The sequence below is a fragment of the Lynx canadensis genome, chromosome E3, assembly GCF_007474595.2.
Source record: "Lynx canadensis isolate LIC74 chromosome E3, mLynCan4.pri.v2, whole genome shotgun sequence".
Taxonomy (NCBI): domain Eukaryota; kingdom Metazoa; phylum Chordata; class Mammalia; order Carnivora; family Felidae; genus Lynx; species Lynx canadensis.
Window position 1 is genome coordinate 5,531,449 of NC_044318.1, and position 13,007 is coordinate 5,544,455.

Below are 13,007 nucleotides of genomic sequence, written 5' to 3' on the forward strand. Positions count from 1 at the left end.
TCTTTGACAGCGAATATTGCATAATCGCCGTTTAGATCAGGATCAGGTTGTAGTTTCTCTGTGGGACTTGCAAAAATACTTAACCTCTCTGAATATCATGCTTTATCTGAAAATTAAAGATAATAATGCCCACAGCATGGGATACAATGAGAATTCAGGGGGATGCTCCATGCAGATTGTTTATCGCGGCACGTGGCACAAAGTGAGCGGGGCGGGGTGGGGGAGTGCTGCTATCGTTATGATTATTATTCTCTTGCTATTTTTATTGTCTTTATGTACACTCACATACATATGTCCCTGTCTGTCTCCATTAGATACTTACTTCCTGAGTTCCTTTAGTATCACAACCTTCTCCATCACTTTTCCTTGTTTCTCAAGACCTCCCCTTGGCAGGAGGACTTCAATATGATTAAAGTAGGTGCAGCTCTTAGAACACCCACCATAGCTGTACCCCACACTCTCTTCCTATGTAATCTCATTTAATTGTTGTAAGAATCTACGAAGAATAATCTTCTTCCCGCCCCCTCTACCCCACACACAAGAGAATTGAGACCCAGAGATGTAAAGTAATTTACTCAAGGTCACACACAAGGAAATACTGAAACTGGGGTTTGTATCCCAGTGGGGATGACTCCCATGGTTAAAGTTTTTCCTTTATGTCTACATTGATTTCTTAAAATGTTGTGATCTTTCCTCCAACTGACTTGTAAGAAGCTGGACCCTTGGGTGGATAGGGAAGTTGGGCTTAAAGAAATACCTTTCAGGACAGGGTGGTTAGTGTTGCACCCCTGGGTCTCAGATTGATACCCTGGGGATGCCAGAGAATGTGGTTTCGTTCTGGAATTAGCCATTCACTCATCTATTCAGCAAATATTTACTGAGCCCCGGTTTTGTTCCAGGTGCTGGGTTAGGTACAGAGCATTCGGAGTGGAACAAAACCCTCGGTGTCAGAGTCCTCATGAGTATTCAGTCATGGAGTTCAGCAGGAGAGGCAGATACTAATCAAATGGTGGTGTTTTGCCATGCAGCTATAACTGATAAATGCAAGGAGAAGAAGCCTGTCCTAGATTTGCTGCAGAGAGGGATCCGGGAGGCAAAGGAAGCGATATTTGAGATGAGAGTTGAAACCACACAGGGTAGAAACCACACAGTGTGTGTGTGGCGGTGGGGGGAGGTGGATGCAGAGGGGGTCTGCTTTTTCTTCAAGCCTTGCTCCAGGAGCCTGGCGCCTTGCAGGTGACACTGAGCCCTCTCCGTTATCACTTTCCTTGAAGCAGCAAAGCTTCCTGTGTCAAATTTCTGCGGAGGTTGGTACTCTTTTTCCATCCTGAGTTTTTCATGTGAGGAGTTTCATGGTTTCTACATGGATAAGATCCTTTGGTCTCCTTAATCCCGAGTTTGTACCAGGCCAGCTCCAGACACTGATGGATTTGAGTAAACCCAGTTCATGTGAACTCATGAACACTTGCTGAAAAAGCCTCATTCCTTTTGATAGAAAGAACTCACTGGCCATTTCTGCCATGATGGGAAGGAGCATTTCTGTCTTCCAAACAATTTTGTGCAATGCCAGTAATCAGCCAATGGTTCCTATCCATTTCTGCTGGTCTTTTATGATTCAACCTAAGAATCTGTCTCCAGGAATTAAAAATCTTCCCTCTTCTGATTTACTTTCCTCTAACCCCCCGTACCTCTAAGGAAACATCCCAGGCCACAGAAAATCCCCCCTTTAAATGGTGGAAATGTGAAGATTTTTGGGCTCGCAGTAGGACTGGTTAAGGAAACTATTTCAGGAAAGCTGCTTTGTGAGGGTGGTGGTCATACTTTCCCTCCTCGTGCTAGAAATGAGCTGCAGGGCACCACCAAAAAAGCCAGACTAGGCAGCATCTCTGTTTTTAGAAAAAATTATAGCTGTATCAAATGTGGGCTGAAAGTATGATGTTTAGAGTCACACAGAACTAGATTTGGATGCTGGCTTTACTGATTATTCATGGTAATACCTGCTACAAATTCTTTCAGATTTTTTAATGCCTACTTCATCATCATCAAAAGGGGAATAATGGATGTCGTGCCCACAGGGGATTTTGTGCCCAGTCGGTACATGTTAGATGCTTAGTATTAAATAGTGATCATAACAGTTGTGATTTTTATTATTTATACATTTATTTATTTAGATCTTGGTGAATCTCTGTGGGAATCTGTGTAAGCCTCAGATATCCAGGGGTGGCAATCTTTTTCTATAAAGGGCCAAGTAGTAAATATTTTAGGGTCTGTAAGGCATAAAGTCTGACAACTACTCAGCTCTGTTGTGTTAGCATGAACGTGGCCACAGATAATACATAGTTGAATGAATGTGGCCATGTCTCGATAAAACTTTATTTACAAAAACAGGCCAGGTGTTGAATTTGATCTATGGCAAGCTTTATCAGCACAGTTGCCTGGGTTCGAACCTATGTGTGGTCCTGATAGGTCTTACGTGAATAACTTGGTCACCAAAACATGTTGGTGTTGTAAGTGGTAGAAAACCACTGAAGCTAGGCTAGCCGAAAGCACACTTTCTTAGAAAGACACACTGGTATTTCACGTTCATCCTCTGTGTAGAATGTTCAGCAGGACATCAGGAGTGGTGGAATAAGAATTATGAATGCTTTTGGAACCCAGGTGCCAAGCTCTGCACACTGTGTCCCTTCCACTGTGTGGGCTCCTCTGCTTCTCTCTGCATTGACTCCATTTACCCTGCTTTCCACAGATGGACTTGGTCTGCTGTGCCTTCTCCTTGACCGCTGTTACTAATTTCAGAACGTGCCCTAGGTCCTCATTCTGCATCACTGTGCAGATGCCATGCCTACAAGCTGACATAGTGACACATTGTTTTCATGTCCCCATTGTAGATTCCTAAGATAGGGCCCCTAATGTTCATCCAAGGGTCAGATATCTCTGCTTCATATCATCTGTCCAGGGGGGAACAAGGTATGAGCAAGACCAGGTGCATTCCTGGGCAGGCACCATTCTTAGAAAAAGGGATGTGGAATATAGAGGCACACCAAAACCATGCTCCCCTTCATTTCTCCTAACACAAAACTTTGCTCAGTACTGTCTCCAAGTGACGCTGTTTGACTCAACACCATATTTCAGTGCCCAATGTGGACCTGGCTATAGGGTGATCTCTCTGCTTGTATAGGAAGAAATTGATGGTATTTCCCACCTAAAAGAACATCTTTCTTTCCTCTCACTGTACACCCAAAAAGTTTTAATGTTATTTAAATTAAAATAATCAGGTATCAGGTATATTTACTTTCACAGAGTTGTTATTGTATGCTTTGATTTTGATGTCCTGTCTCATGAACTTGGTAAAAATAATAACAAAAGTAATAATAATAATAATAATAATACATCTTGAAATTTCCCTAGAGTTCAGCTTCCCTTTTTATACTGGGTGTAACTAAAGTTTGGAACGGAATAAAAAGAACCTCATTGCCTTACACATACCCTGTTATCTCTGGCAGGTTCAAATACAGTTTCTCCAAGAAGGCTGTGGTACCTTTGCTCTTTCTAGCCTTGAATCTGAGAGTCTCAGGATTTCTTTGGAGTACACATAGCAGCGTCTTTTTGACAGACAGTGCAAATTAAAAGATCCAGTGCGGCCTGGGAACCAGGGACCCAAACTTGCCCCTTGGGTTTTCATTTACAGTTAGGCACTGCAGACACAATTATTGCTGACAGGGAAGCAGAGGCTGGTGGCAGAGTGCATGTGACGGGAGGCTCATGCCAACCTGTAATTGGGAGGATTATTTTTAATCAGAACATACCCTACAGCCCAAACATTAGAAATCTCCTGTAAGGCCAAGACAGGAAATTAAACACACCAACAATAAGCCTCAAAGGAGGGGTGGCATGTGGGGTGTAATATCGTTAGTCTTTCGAAGGTCCCTGGAGCTTTAAGTAGAAGTTTGCTTCCCTAGGGAGGGAGACTGGGAAGAAGCTTCCCATGGAGAAGTCACAGATACTGTACCTGAGTCCTTACTGGACAGGTGGGTACAGCCAAATTAAATGCAGCAGGCAGGCTAATTGATGTTTATTGCATTTAGACAGTATAACAAGTCAAATATAAGCCTTGGAGTAGCAGCTACAGTTATATTTCATCATTAAGGGAAGAGCTTCATTAGTTCTTTATTTTCAGAAATCTTACTGAGCACCTACTTTGTGCCAAGTGTTGTGTTGGCCATTGGTATGCCTTGGCTCTGATCTTGCCATCATCTGGATAATCTTACCCTTTGGCAAAATTTTGCAAAACATATTAAGCCTTTTTTTTTATTGGATTGACTGTTGTTGACCAAGTAGGCATCATTCTCGGGCATTTATTGAGTAGCAGTGCCAGGTAATTGCATCGTGTACTCCTCACACCAACCCTCTCAGGAGGGCATTATTACACCCAATTGATAGAGAAGAAAACCGAGGCTCAGAGATGTCAAGCAGCTTGCCCAAAGTTACATATCTTAATGAATGGGAGAATTAATTTGAACCCAATTCTCTGTCCAAAATCCATAGAGTACTGTCACTCATAAATAAGGTAAAACACAGCCTAGGGCTTTAAGGTGCTGAGGAATGTAAATCCGTTGGGGAGGACAACATAGAGACCATTGTCTATGAGTAATGAGTGCTCAGAATCACTAATGGAATTCTAAGACTGAGGAAGAGGGAGCTCTTTATTGTGCCTGGCAAGGGCTCCCCAAGGACATGAAGAATAGGTACATGTTTACCTGGCAGACAAAGAAGGAACAGAATCCCAGGTATGGGACCAGATAGTGATATTAGAGGGCATGGAGCATTCAGTTTTAGTTTAGAACTACTATCTCAGATTTTGTTCTTGTTCAGCAGTCACTTACATTTAATAAATACAAGGGGAAAAAAGAGAATATTTTGGGAATAATCAATGCAGAGACCAGGCATCTGAAGGGATGGGCTGGGACGCTAAAAGATGATATAGGAGAATCAACTTTCAAAGTATCTCTTGCCGCCCTTGCTGTGTAGAATGCTTATGTGTGATCACAATGGGAGATGGTCTTTAACCTATGGCTCTCCCTAGGAAATAAACCACACATGGACAGTAAAATTACATATCAGTTCTCAGTCTAGAGCTCAGGGTGCCTAGATCCTAGAACAAATCCAGGGGTATACTGAATTGTTTGCATGACCAAGTGTGGTTGGTCTGATCATCCACCTGTAGTAGCTGCCATTGGTCAGCAGGCTCCTGTCACATGGCTGAGAGTCACTGGATTCCCTTGGAGAGGGTCTCTATCTCCAACCTAAGGAAACTTCATTGTACTCCCCATCTTGATTTATTCTCCTCCCATCCCAGATATGGTCAGTACTAGCTTCTCCATGCCCCATCATTGCCAAATTGCACATAAAAAGCCCATATGATACTGGCTGCATTAGTCTGTGCTTGATGTGGCCTGAGACCCCTTTTTAGGACAGTTAAACTTCAGACACCTGAGTAAGGTTAGAGAGTGTGTACCCACTCACAATCACTGATTAAGATACAGCTTCCTAATCTGAATGAAGGGTTGGTAGAGAATCCCCCTAGTTAGGTGAGATGCCACCCTTTGAGACCAATGTCTTACATGTACCTCTTTTGTTGACAGTTAATAGAAGCATACTCAAAGTAGCTCACAGAATGTGGATATTTATCCCCCAGCATAGGAGTGAGTCTCAGCCCCACCCAGAAATCTCCCTCCCATGGCCTTTCCAGTCTTGCCTATTCTTCTCTCAAATCAATTTTTCTTGCTCCAGAGCCTGGCTTATTCTCTTCTTCTCAGTGAATACATGGCAGAGAATGGTGACCCCACAATTACTGAGTTCTCAGTTCTAGGAACTAGCAAAAACTCAAGAGTACCTTCCACATTCCTGGGAGAAAATTGAACTGAGATCAGGTGAGGTTTCATTACTACTGAACACAGCCCTAATGGAGCCAGGATCATATACTTCAGACATGACTTCCAGATCTGTGCTAGGCAGAGATGGGGTAGAGGGAAGGAAATAACTCAGAAAATCTGTGTAGTCAGCCAAAGCCTGTGTAAAGTTAGCAAAACAATGAGGAAACCTTCTTTCCATCCCTCCTCCCTTCCACCTATCCTTCCTTTGGCAACTATATGTTGAATACCTTCATATTCACAACAGTGTGGTTGGAGCTGGTGTCAAAATGGTGAGTGAGATAGACATAGTCCCTGCCCTCATACAGTTAACATAGTGGAGACAGCCAGACATCAGTTAAATCATTTGTGCCTGAGTGTTAAGTGATAGCCATGCTATGTGCTATGAGGAACAGCTCTTGAGACCATGTAGTAGGGGTTTCCATAAGAAAGTAATGATGAATGGGAGTTAGTGGGTGTTAAAAGCATCCCAGGTCAAAGATGCAGCATGTACAGTATCCCCATGGCAGGTGGCAAATCACGTATGATCCGGAACTAGAAGGTCCCCAGGGCTGGTACACTAGGTGTCCAGAGGGAGGGTGTGCCTGCTCACTAATAAATAAATAAAGCTGGAGTGTGGCCAGAAGCACACCATGCAGGATGTCAGGCTATGTCACAAGGCATAGGCTTTGTCCTGAATGGAATGGGAAGCCATCAGTGCAGGGTTTAAATAGTCAAGCAATATAGTCACAGTCACATTCCGTAAAGATTGCTGTGCCAGCTCTTTGGAGGAATTAGAGGTGAAAGCCTGGGGACAGAAGGCCATCTCTGCAGCCTATTGCGGTCGTCCAAGTGGGGAAATCCTCAAGCAGTCTGTGGCAGTCTGTGGGAGTGGAAACACTCCAGTACCAGCCCGATTTACCGAATGAGAGAGTTAAACTGCACGCTGCCTACCCAGGGGTCATCAACTCCAGTGTTTTGGAAGTAATTGGCTCGCTATTTTTTGCGTCCGTTTGGACAAAGTGCAGAGGTGAGGGCAGCTAATGCAGGAAGCGAGCATTCACCTCTGTTCTGCCTGACTTTGTTCTGATGTCCTTTAAAATTTTGTTCACTTGCAGCCCTTTGGCTCCAGCCTTGGTCTCAGTATGATGAGAATTCCACCCAATTCCTCTGGGACCCAAGATTCTCCCTGGTCACAAATTGCTCTTAAGGTAGTTTGCAAGAGTAATTGCAAACTCAGGACAATCTTAGTTTGTTTTTGTTTTGTTTTGGTTTGAACATATACAGCTCCTCTGGAACTCTAGAGAGCATCTTAGATTTTTCTCACTGTCTGGTGCCATTGCTGCTAATGACCATTTCTATTCTCACCTTGTAACAATGGTTCTCGGCCTTTGTTTGCTTTTATAAAACAATCTGCCTGGAGAATTTGATGGATTCTTATTAGTAAGGGGGGTGGTTATAAAATTCATTTCGACTGCAGGTTGGGTTAAAAACAGATCTAAAGGTGTGGGCATGAAGCTGATGTGGATGAGAAGTTAATATTATCGTCTGGGTACCAAATATGGGAACACCAGTGATGGCTGTTTTGCTTAGGGAGAACCTCTCTCTGGAATAAATTTCAATGCCCTTCCTTGGAGCTATACCACTTTGGTTCAATGAGGAATCACTGCTGATTCCGTCCAGTGTAGTGAGCCGCTGCTAAGTGGCTGGGCACTGTGCCAGACAATGAGGCTACCAAATATCAGTAAAACATTGTCCTTGGCCTCCAGGAGCTCACAGCCAGAACAGACCAGCTCTACAGTGGGTTAGAGTGTGTGATTCTTGTTCAGATAGAAGGGTGTGTGAAAGACCACAGAGCCCCTGGAAAAAATTCAGTCCAGCTGGACAGGTCAATGAAAGTTGCAGAGAGAAGTTCACACTTGGGTGGACATTGAAGAACAAGTTGAAATTGAGCCAGGATTAGGGCAGTTGAGGAAGAAAGATGTGACCAAAGGCCTAGAGGTATAACGATGCCTTCTGTCTTTAAGGCATCAGTTTAGCTGGATCCTAGAATATGTAAGCGACTATGTGAAGGGAAGGAAGAAGTACCAGAGAGAGTTGCCCAAGAGTTAGGAAGTGGAACCTGACAAAAGAAGCCATCGTTATTTTTAATAAATAAGAAGACACATGTAGATTTTGATACAAAGTCTGGATATACTATGGGTTCAATAAAACTGTTGCTACTGCTATTGTTTCTATTACTATTATCATCATTAATATTTTTTTACTAGGACACAGATAATTCTCCAGCTGAGGCATACTATGAATTTATAGAAGATAATTATACACTTTGACTATTCATTTCCTAAATTTTCTGCCTCCTTTTCCCAAATCATATTCTATCACTTCATGTGGTTACATTCTTCTCATCATGAAGATCTCATTTCCATTGCTGCTTCCTTGGCAAAGTCTTCCCCACCATCCCTGACCAAGATCTGACTTTCCCCCTGGACTGTAGGCACCAAGAGAATAGTGCTTGGCATAAAGAGGGGCTTGATAAATAATAATAAACTTTCATACAAACCTCCAGTTATAAAATGAATGTCATGGGATAAAAAGTACATTGTAGGGAATATAGTCAAAAGTATTATAATAACTTTTTATGGTGACAGGTGGTAACTAAACTTATTGTGGTGAGCATTTTAAAATTGTCAAATCACTATGTTGTGTACCTGAAACTAATAAAATATTGTATTTCAACTATACTTCAATAATAATAATAATAATAATAATAATAATAATAATAATAAACAACTTTTAAATGACATTGACTTTGTGCCAGGCATAATACTAAATAAGTGCCTTACAAATACTAACTTCTAATACCTCAATCTGTTGAGATAGGCACTATATGATTCTCAGTTTATAGTTGAAGAAGTTGAGACAAAGAAAAGTTAAGTGACTTGATCAAAGTCACAAAGCTGGTAGGTAGCAGAGTCATGGATGATTGGGATGGATGGACGGATGAATGGAAGGAAAGAAGAAAGGACAGATAAATGACCACTGTTACCACCATCCTTACAACTTCACAGCTGTGTATACTTTCAGGCTTCTCCAGATGCAAATCTCTCTTTCCGCTATTTTAGAACCACTCTCTATTTTCAGACGCTCTAATTTATCAACACCAGTGGGCTCACCAAATATGAAGATTGGGAAAAAAAAAAAAAAAACCTCCATCATATTAAGCTATTAAGAGGGGCACCTGGGTGGCTCAGTTGGTTAAGTATCCGACTTTTGGCTCAGTTGGGTAAGCGTCCGACTTCAGCTCAGGTCATGATCTCATGGTTCTTGAGTTTGAGCCCCGCATTGGTCACTGTGCTGATGCTCAGAGCCTTGGAGCCTGCTTCAAATTCTCTATCTCCCTTTCTGTCTCTGCCCTTCCTCCGGTCATGTTCTGTCTTTCTCTGTCCCTCAAATAAATGTTAAAAAAATTTTTTTTAAAAGCTATTAAGAACGGGAGAATATTTTCCAAACATATATCTGTGAATACTGTTTATAATTAAACTCTGAAACTTGTGAGTTCCATTGAATCTGAGCACACACTGTGTCACTACTCGAGAGAAATAATAGAACACTAGAACAGGTTCTAGAATCCTGCAAACCAATCCCACCTCTGCTACTCCCATGACCCCAGAGTGGGAACGGGTCAGAATCAATTCTCTTGAGTCTAGGGTGCCATGTAACTCTCTCATATCTATTAGTAAGTCTTTGTGATTAGAGATGACCTCTCCCCCAACCCACTGAATTATATGAGATTATAATGGCCATCTGCAGTTTGAGTGATATTTGGTTTTGATATTTAAATATTAATGGACATGGATCTTACTCCTTCTGATTGGGAGATGATAGCCATGTTTCTGAAATTGATTATTGATAGGGCACCTTGTATCACAGTCACTTTGAGTGTTAGCCATCATGGGATTGACCATTATAGAATCCTAGAGTTCTAGAGTTGGAAAGAGAGTTTATCTCTTTTTGCCTAACTCCAGGCAATAATTTCTCTGAAAAATTGGCCTCTCATCTTTCCTTGAACACATCCTATAGCATAGAGCTCACTGTAGAAGGCATGTGCATAGCAGACCTGTTGTAAACTTGGTACCCAATTGCCCAGTTCAAATCCAGGCTCTGCTACCTTAATGCATACTTTGTGCAAGTATGACTTACTTGAACTGTCTGAGCCTTGGTTTCCTCTTGTGAAACAGAGAAAATAGTAATACCTTCCTAATCGGAGTGTGAAAGAATTAAATGAAAATATATTGAAAGACTTGATCTTAATCCTTTTCATCATCACTACCATCATCATTGTAAAATACACTGTTTCATCAAAAGCCTATTTTAGAGGTTAGCCAGATAGGACGATGACAAGACAGGTTAAGGCACAATACGAGAGTACGTTCCTTGATACTCAAGTCTCCCCCTCTCTTCTTCCCTAGGAAACTGCTCAAAGAACTCATGCCAGTGGGACTTACAGCTTCCTTGATCGGGCTCAGCATTCAGTAAGTGCGACCGCTTTTGAACCTTCATTACATAAATACATCTATTTCTTTGATCGTGTTTGCGATGAAAAGCTCTCTTCTGCAGGCCTGAAGTTCCCACAAACACTGTGCTGCCTGCCTGTGTCTTTCTTTTCTGCTCTACTGCATTGGATTCAGAGGTGAGAGGATGATGTGCCAGGCAGAACCCCCACAAGGAACACAGGAAATGTTTGTGCGCATTGGGGGATTAACCCTACCACTGCTGGCTGGAGGTTAAATTAAAATGTGCTTTTCTTGTCTATTTGTTCCCTAAGCTTTTCTCATTAGGAGATATCTTGTCCCTCTCTCCCAGCTGCATGACCCTGCAAAGTAGAAAGAAATGCCAGCAAAAACAGATCAGTAAGTGAGACCACATATTTCTTGAGGCATTTAAGAACAATTCATTTTGCACCAGAATACAATTCCTACTATATAAAAATTACTGCAGAAAAAGAAATTCTGTACTTTTAAGATGCTGGGGTACATTTCAGAAATTTCATTTGTTTTTAGCAAGTAAGCACTTTCTGCCGTCTGCCGTTCTCATTGTGCACAAGGACTTTATTTCTGGTGAAGCCAGCAGTATTTTCTCTGGTTTCCCCGACTCCTTTTTTGAGATGCTAGCATTTGAGGTGTTGGTGTTGGTGTTGGTGCACGGGACATCAGCTCTCCTCTGCAGTAGTTCTGCTGGCGAAGAACAATCTGTCATAATTTAACCACAAATATCAAAGTTTTAAAAGGCTAACTAAAGGAAATATTTAGTTTTTTCAAGATGCAGCTTCCTTGGTAAGGTTTCAGAATTTTACAAAAAAATACATTCTACTTCTGAGATGGGTGGCGTATAATTTGATACATCAAATATCATAAAGGGGCAGGTGGAATCAGAGACTGCGGGACTCCAGGCCTGGAAGAGGCTGATCAAAGGGAATTCTTTTGCCCTCAGTGGTAACGCATGACTCCCCTTTTTGCTACGGAATTTGCATACGTGAACGATAGAAGGAGGAGGAGGCAGAAAGAAAGAAAAAGATGGTGTATCTGCTGTTTGTAATATCAGAGTGACTCAGTGTGACCCTGATCAGCTAAAGCTTGTATCACACAGGAGATTAGACCCACAGCTTTTGTTCCTAATAATAAAGGAAATTTCGTGTCTAATTCCCTACATGCCACATCTATCTTTCATTGCCTTTGAAGTTCAGGCTACAGCGTTTTCTGAAAACTGCGAGGTTTTGTAAGTGGAAAGGAGAGGCTGTTTGGCATGAAGTCTGTTTGGTGTAAAGTTAAATATGCATGTTACTTTATCCTCTTCTGTTTCAAGCAATATCCTTGCTTCCCTTCTTTGTGGTGCTGGAGCAGGCAAGGTAGAGATGGAGGAGGAAGGTTTCAGGATGTGTTTTCAGATTATGTGTGACCCTCCCGCCTTTCTCTCTACCTTCTCAACATGATACAAATTACTGCTTCTCAGAAAGGAATTCATGTTCCATCCCTGGATTGGGGCTGAAATTTCTAACCTAGGGGAGGCTCTGGTCCCCGAGATAATTAGTACAGCGTTGTAAGGAGCTCATGTTAATTTGTCTTTGGGTATGGTATTTCCATATCTACGATTGCAGTCTAAAGAGAAAAAAAAAATTATTAATTTGCTGCTCTACACCAGTGTGTAGATATCTGATAATTTAAGAAAAAATAAAAAAGGAAGAAATGGAAAAACTCCTCACTGGGGATATTTAGAGCAGCTGCCCAATTTCTGTGTACCTAATAGATTTCGATGCTTACCTTGTGGTCCTAGCTTCCCTGGAGCAGTGAACCTCAATCAACATCTGGGGCCAAGGGGTCACATCCCCTACAACAGAGATAGAATTCTGGGAGGTTGCTTCATGGTCAAGAAAGCAGATGGCCTGACATCTACATTGGCTGTGTGTCTGGGTGTTGGGTTCGCCTCACCAGTAACATTGCTGCTTAGGAAACTGCCCCTCATGGGATTTTACTGGAAGCAACAGTCCTGGTTTTAGAATTTGCACACATCTAACGTTGTGCCTGCACTGATGTGACTATCCTATGGTGGTCTGAGTTAGGGTTTTGAGGTCTCTGTTGGCTTTAGAAAATCAATGTTCATTTACTACTTCCAAAGTCTGGTTATCTTTCATTGTTTATTCTTTTCCAGAATGTTCCATTTGCATTGGTGCCCTTTGGCACAGATTGGCTGGTGTATATGATACAGAGCTGTTTTGCACATTCTGATGTCTTTGTAGGATTGTAGGTCTCCACATCCCTTTGTGATCTGTATACACAAAGGAGAGCCACAGCAGGCTGGTGGTTGTAGGGTCACTGGTTGAACTTCAGCTTCAGGGTAATTTCTTAGAAGTTTTTATTATGTATTTATTTAAAAGTTAATTTATTTATTTTTAGAGAGAGGAACAGAGAGAGGGAGAATCCCAAGCAAGCTCCATGCTATCAGCATGAAGTCTTACATGGGGCTTGATCCCACAAACTTTGGGATAATGACCTGAGCTGAAATCAAGAGTCAGACACTTAACCGACTTAACCACCCAGG

The 13,007-nt window shown here is 42.0% G+C and overlaps 1 protein-coding gene across 7 annotated transcripts in view; it reads left to right on the forward strand.

The window, feature by feature from the left end:
• Positions 1 to 13,007, forward strand: part of RBFOX1 (RNA binding fox-1 homolog 1) — a 1,462,962-nt gene that overhangs the window by 245,935 nt on the left and 1,204,020 nt on the right. For all 7 annotated transcript variants that reach the window (XM_032591615.1, XM_032591614.1, XM_032591620.1 and 4 more), the window contains exon 2: positions 10,382 to 10,444. In XM_032591615.1, coding sequence (XP_032447506.1) covers positions 10,382 to 10,444 — 63 coding nt within the window. The remainder of the gene's footprint in view (positions 1 to 10,381; positions 10,445 to 13,007) is intronic.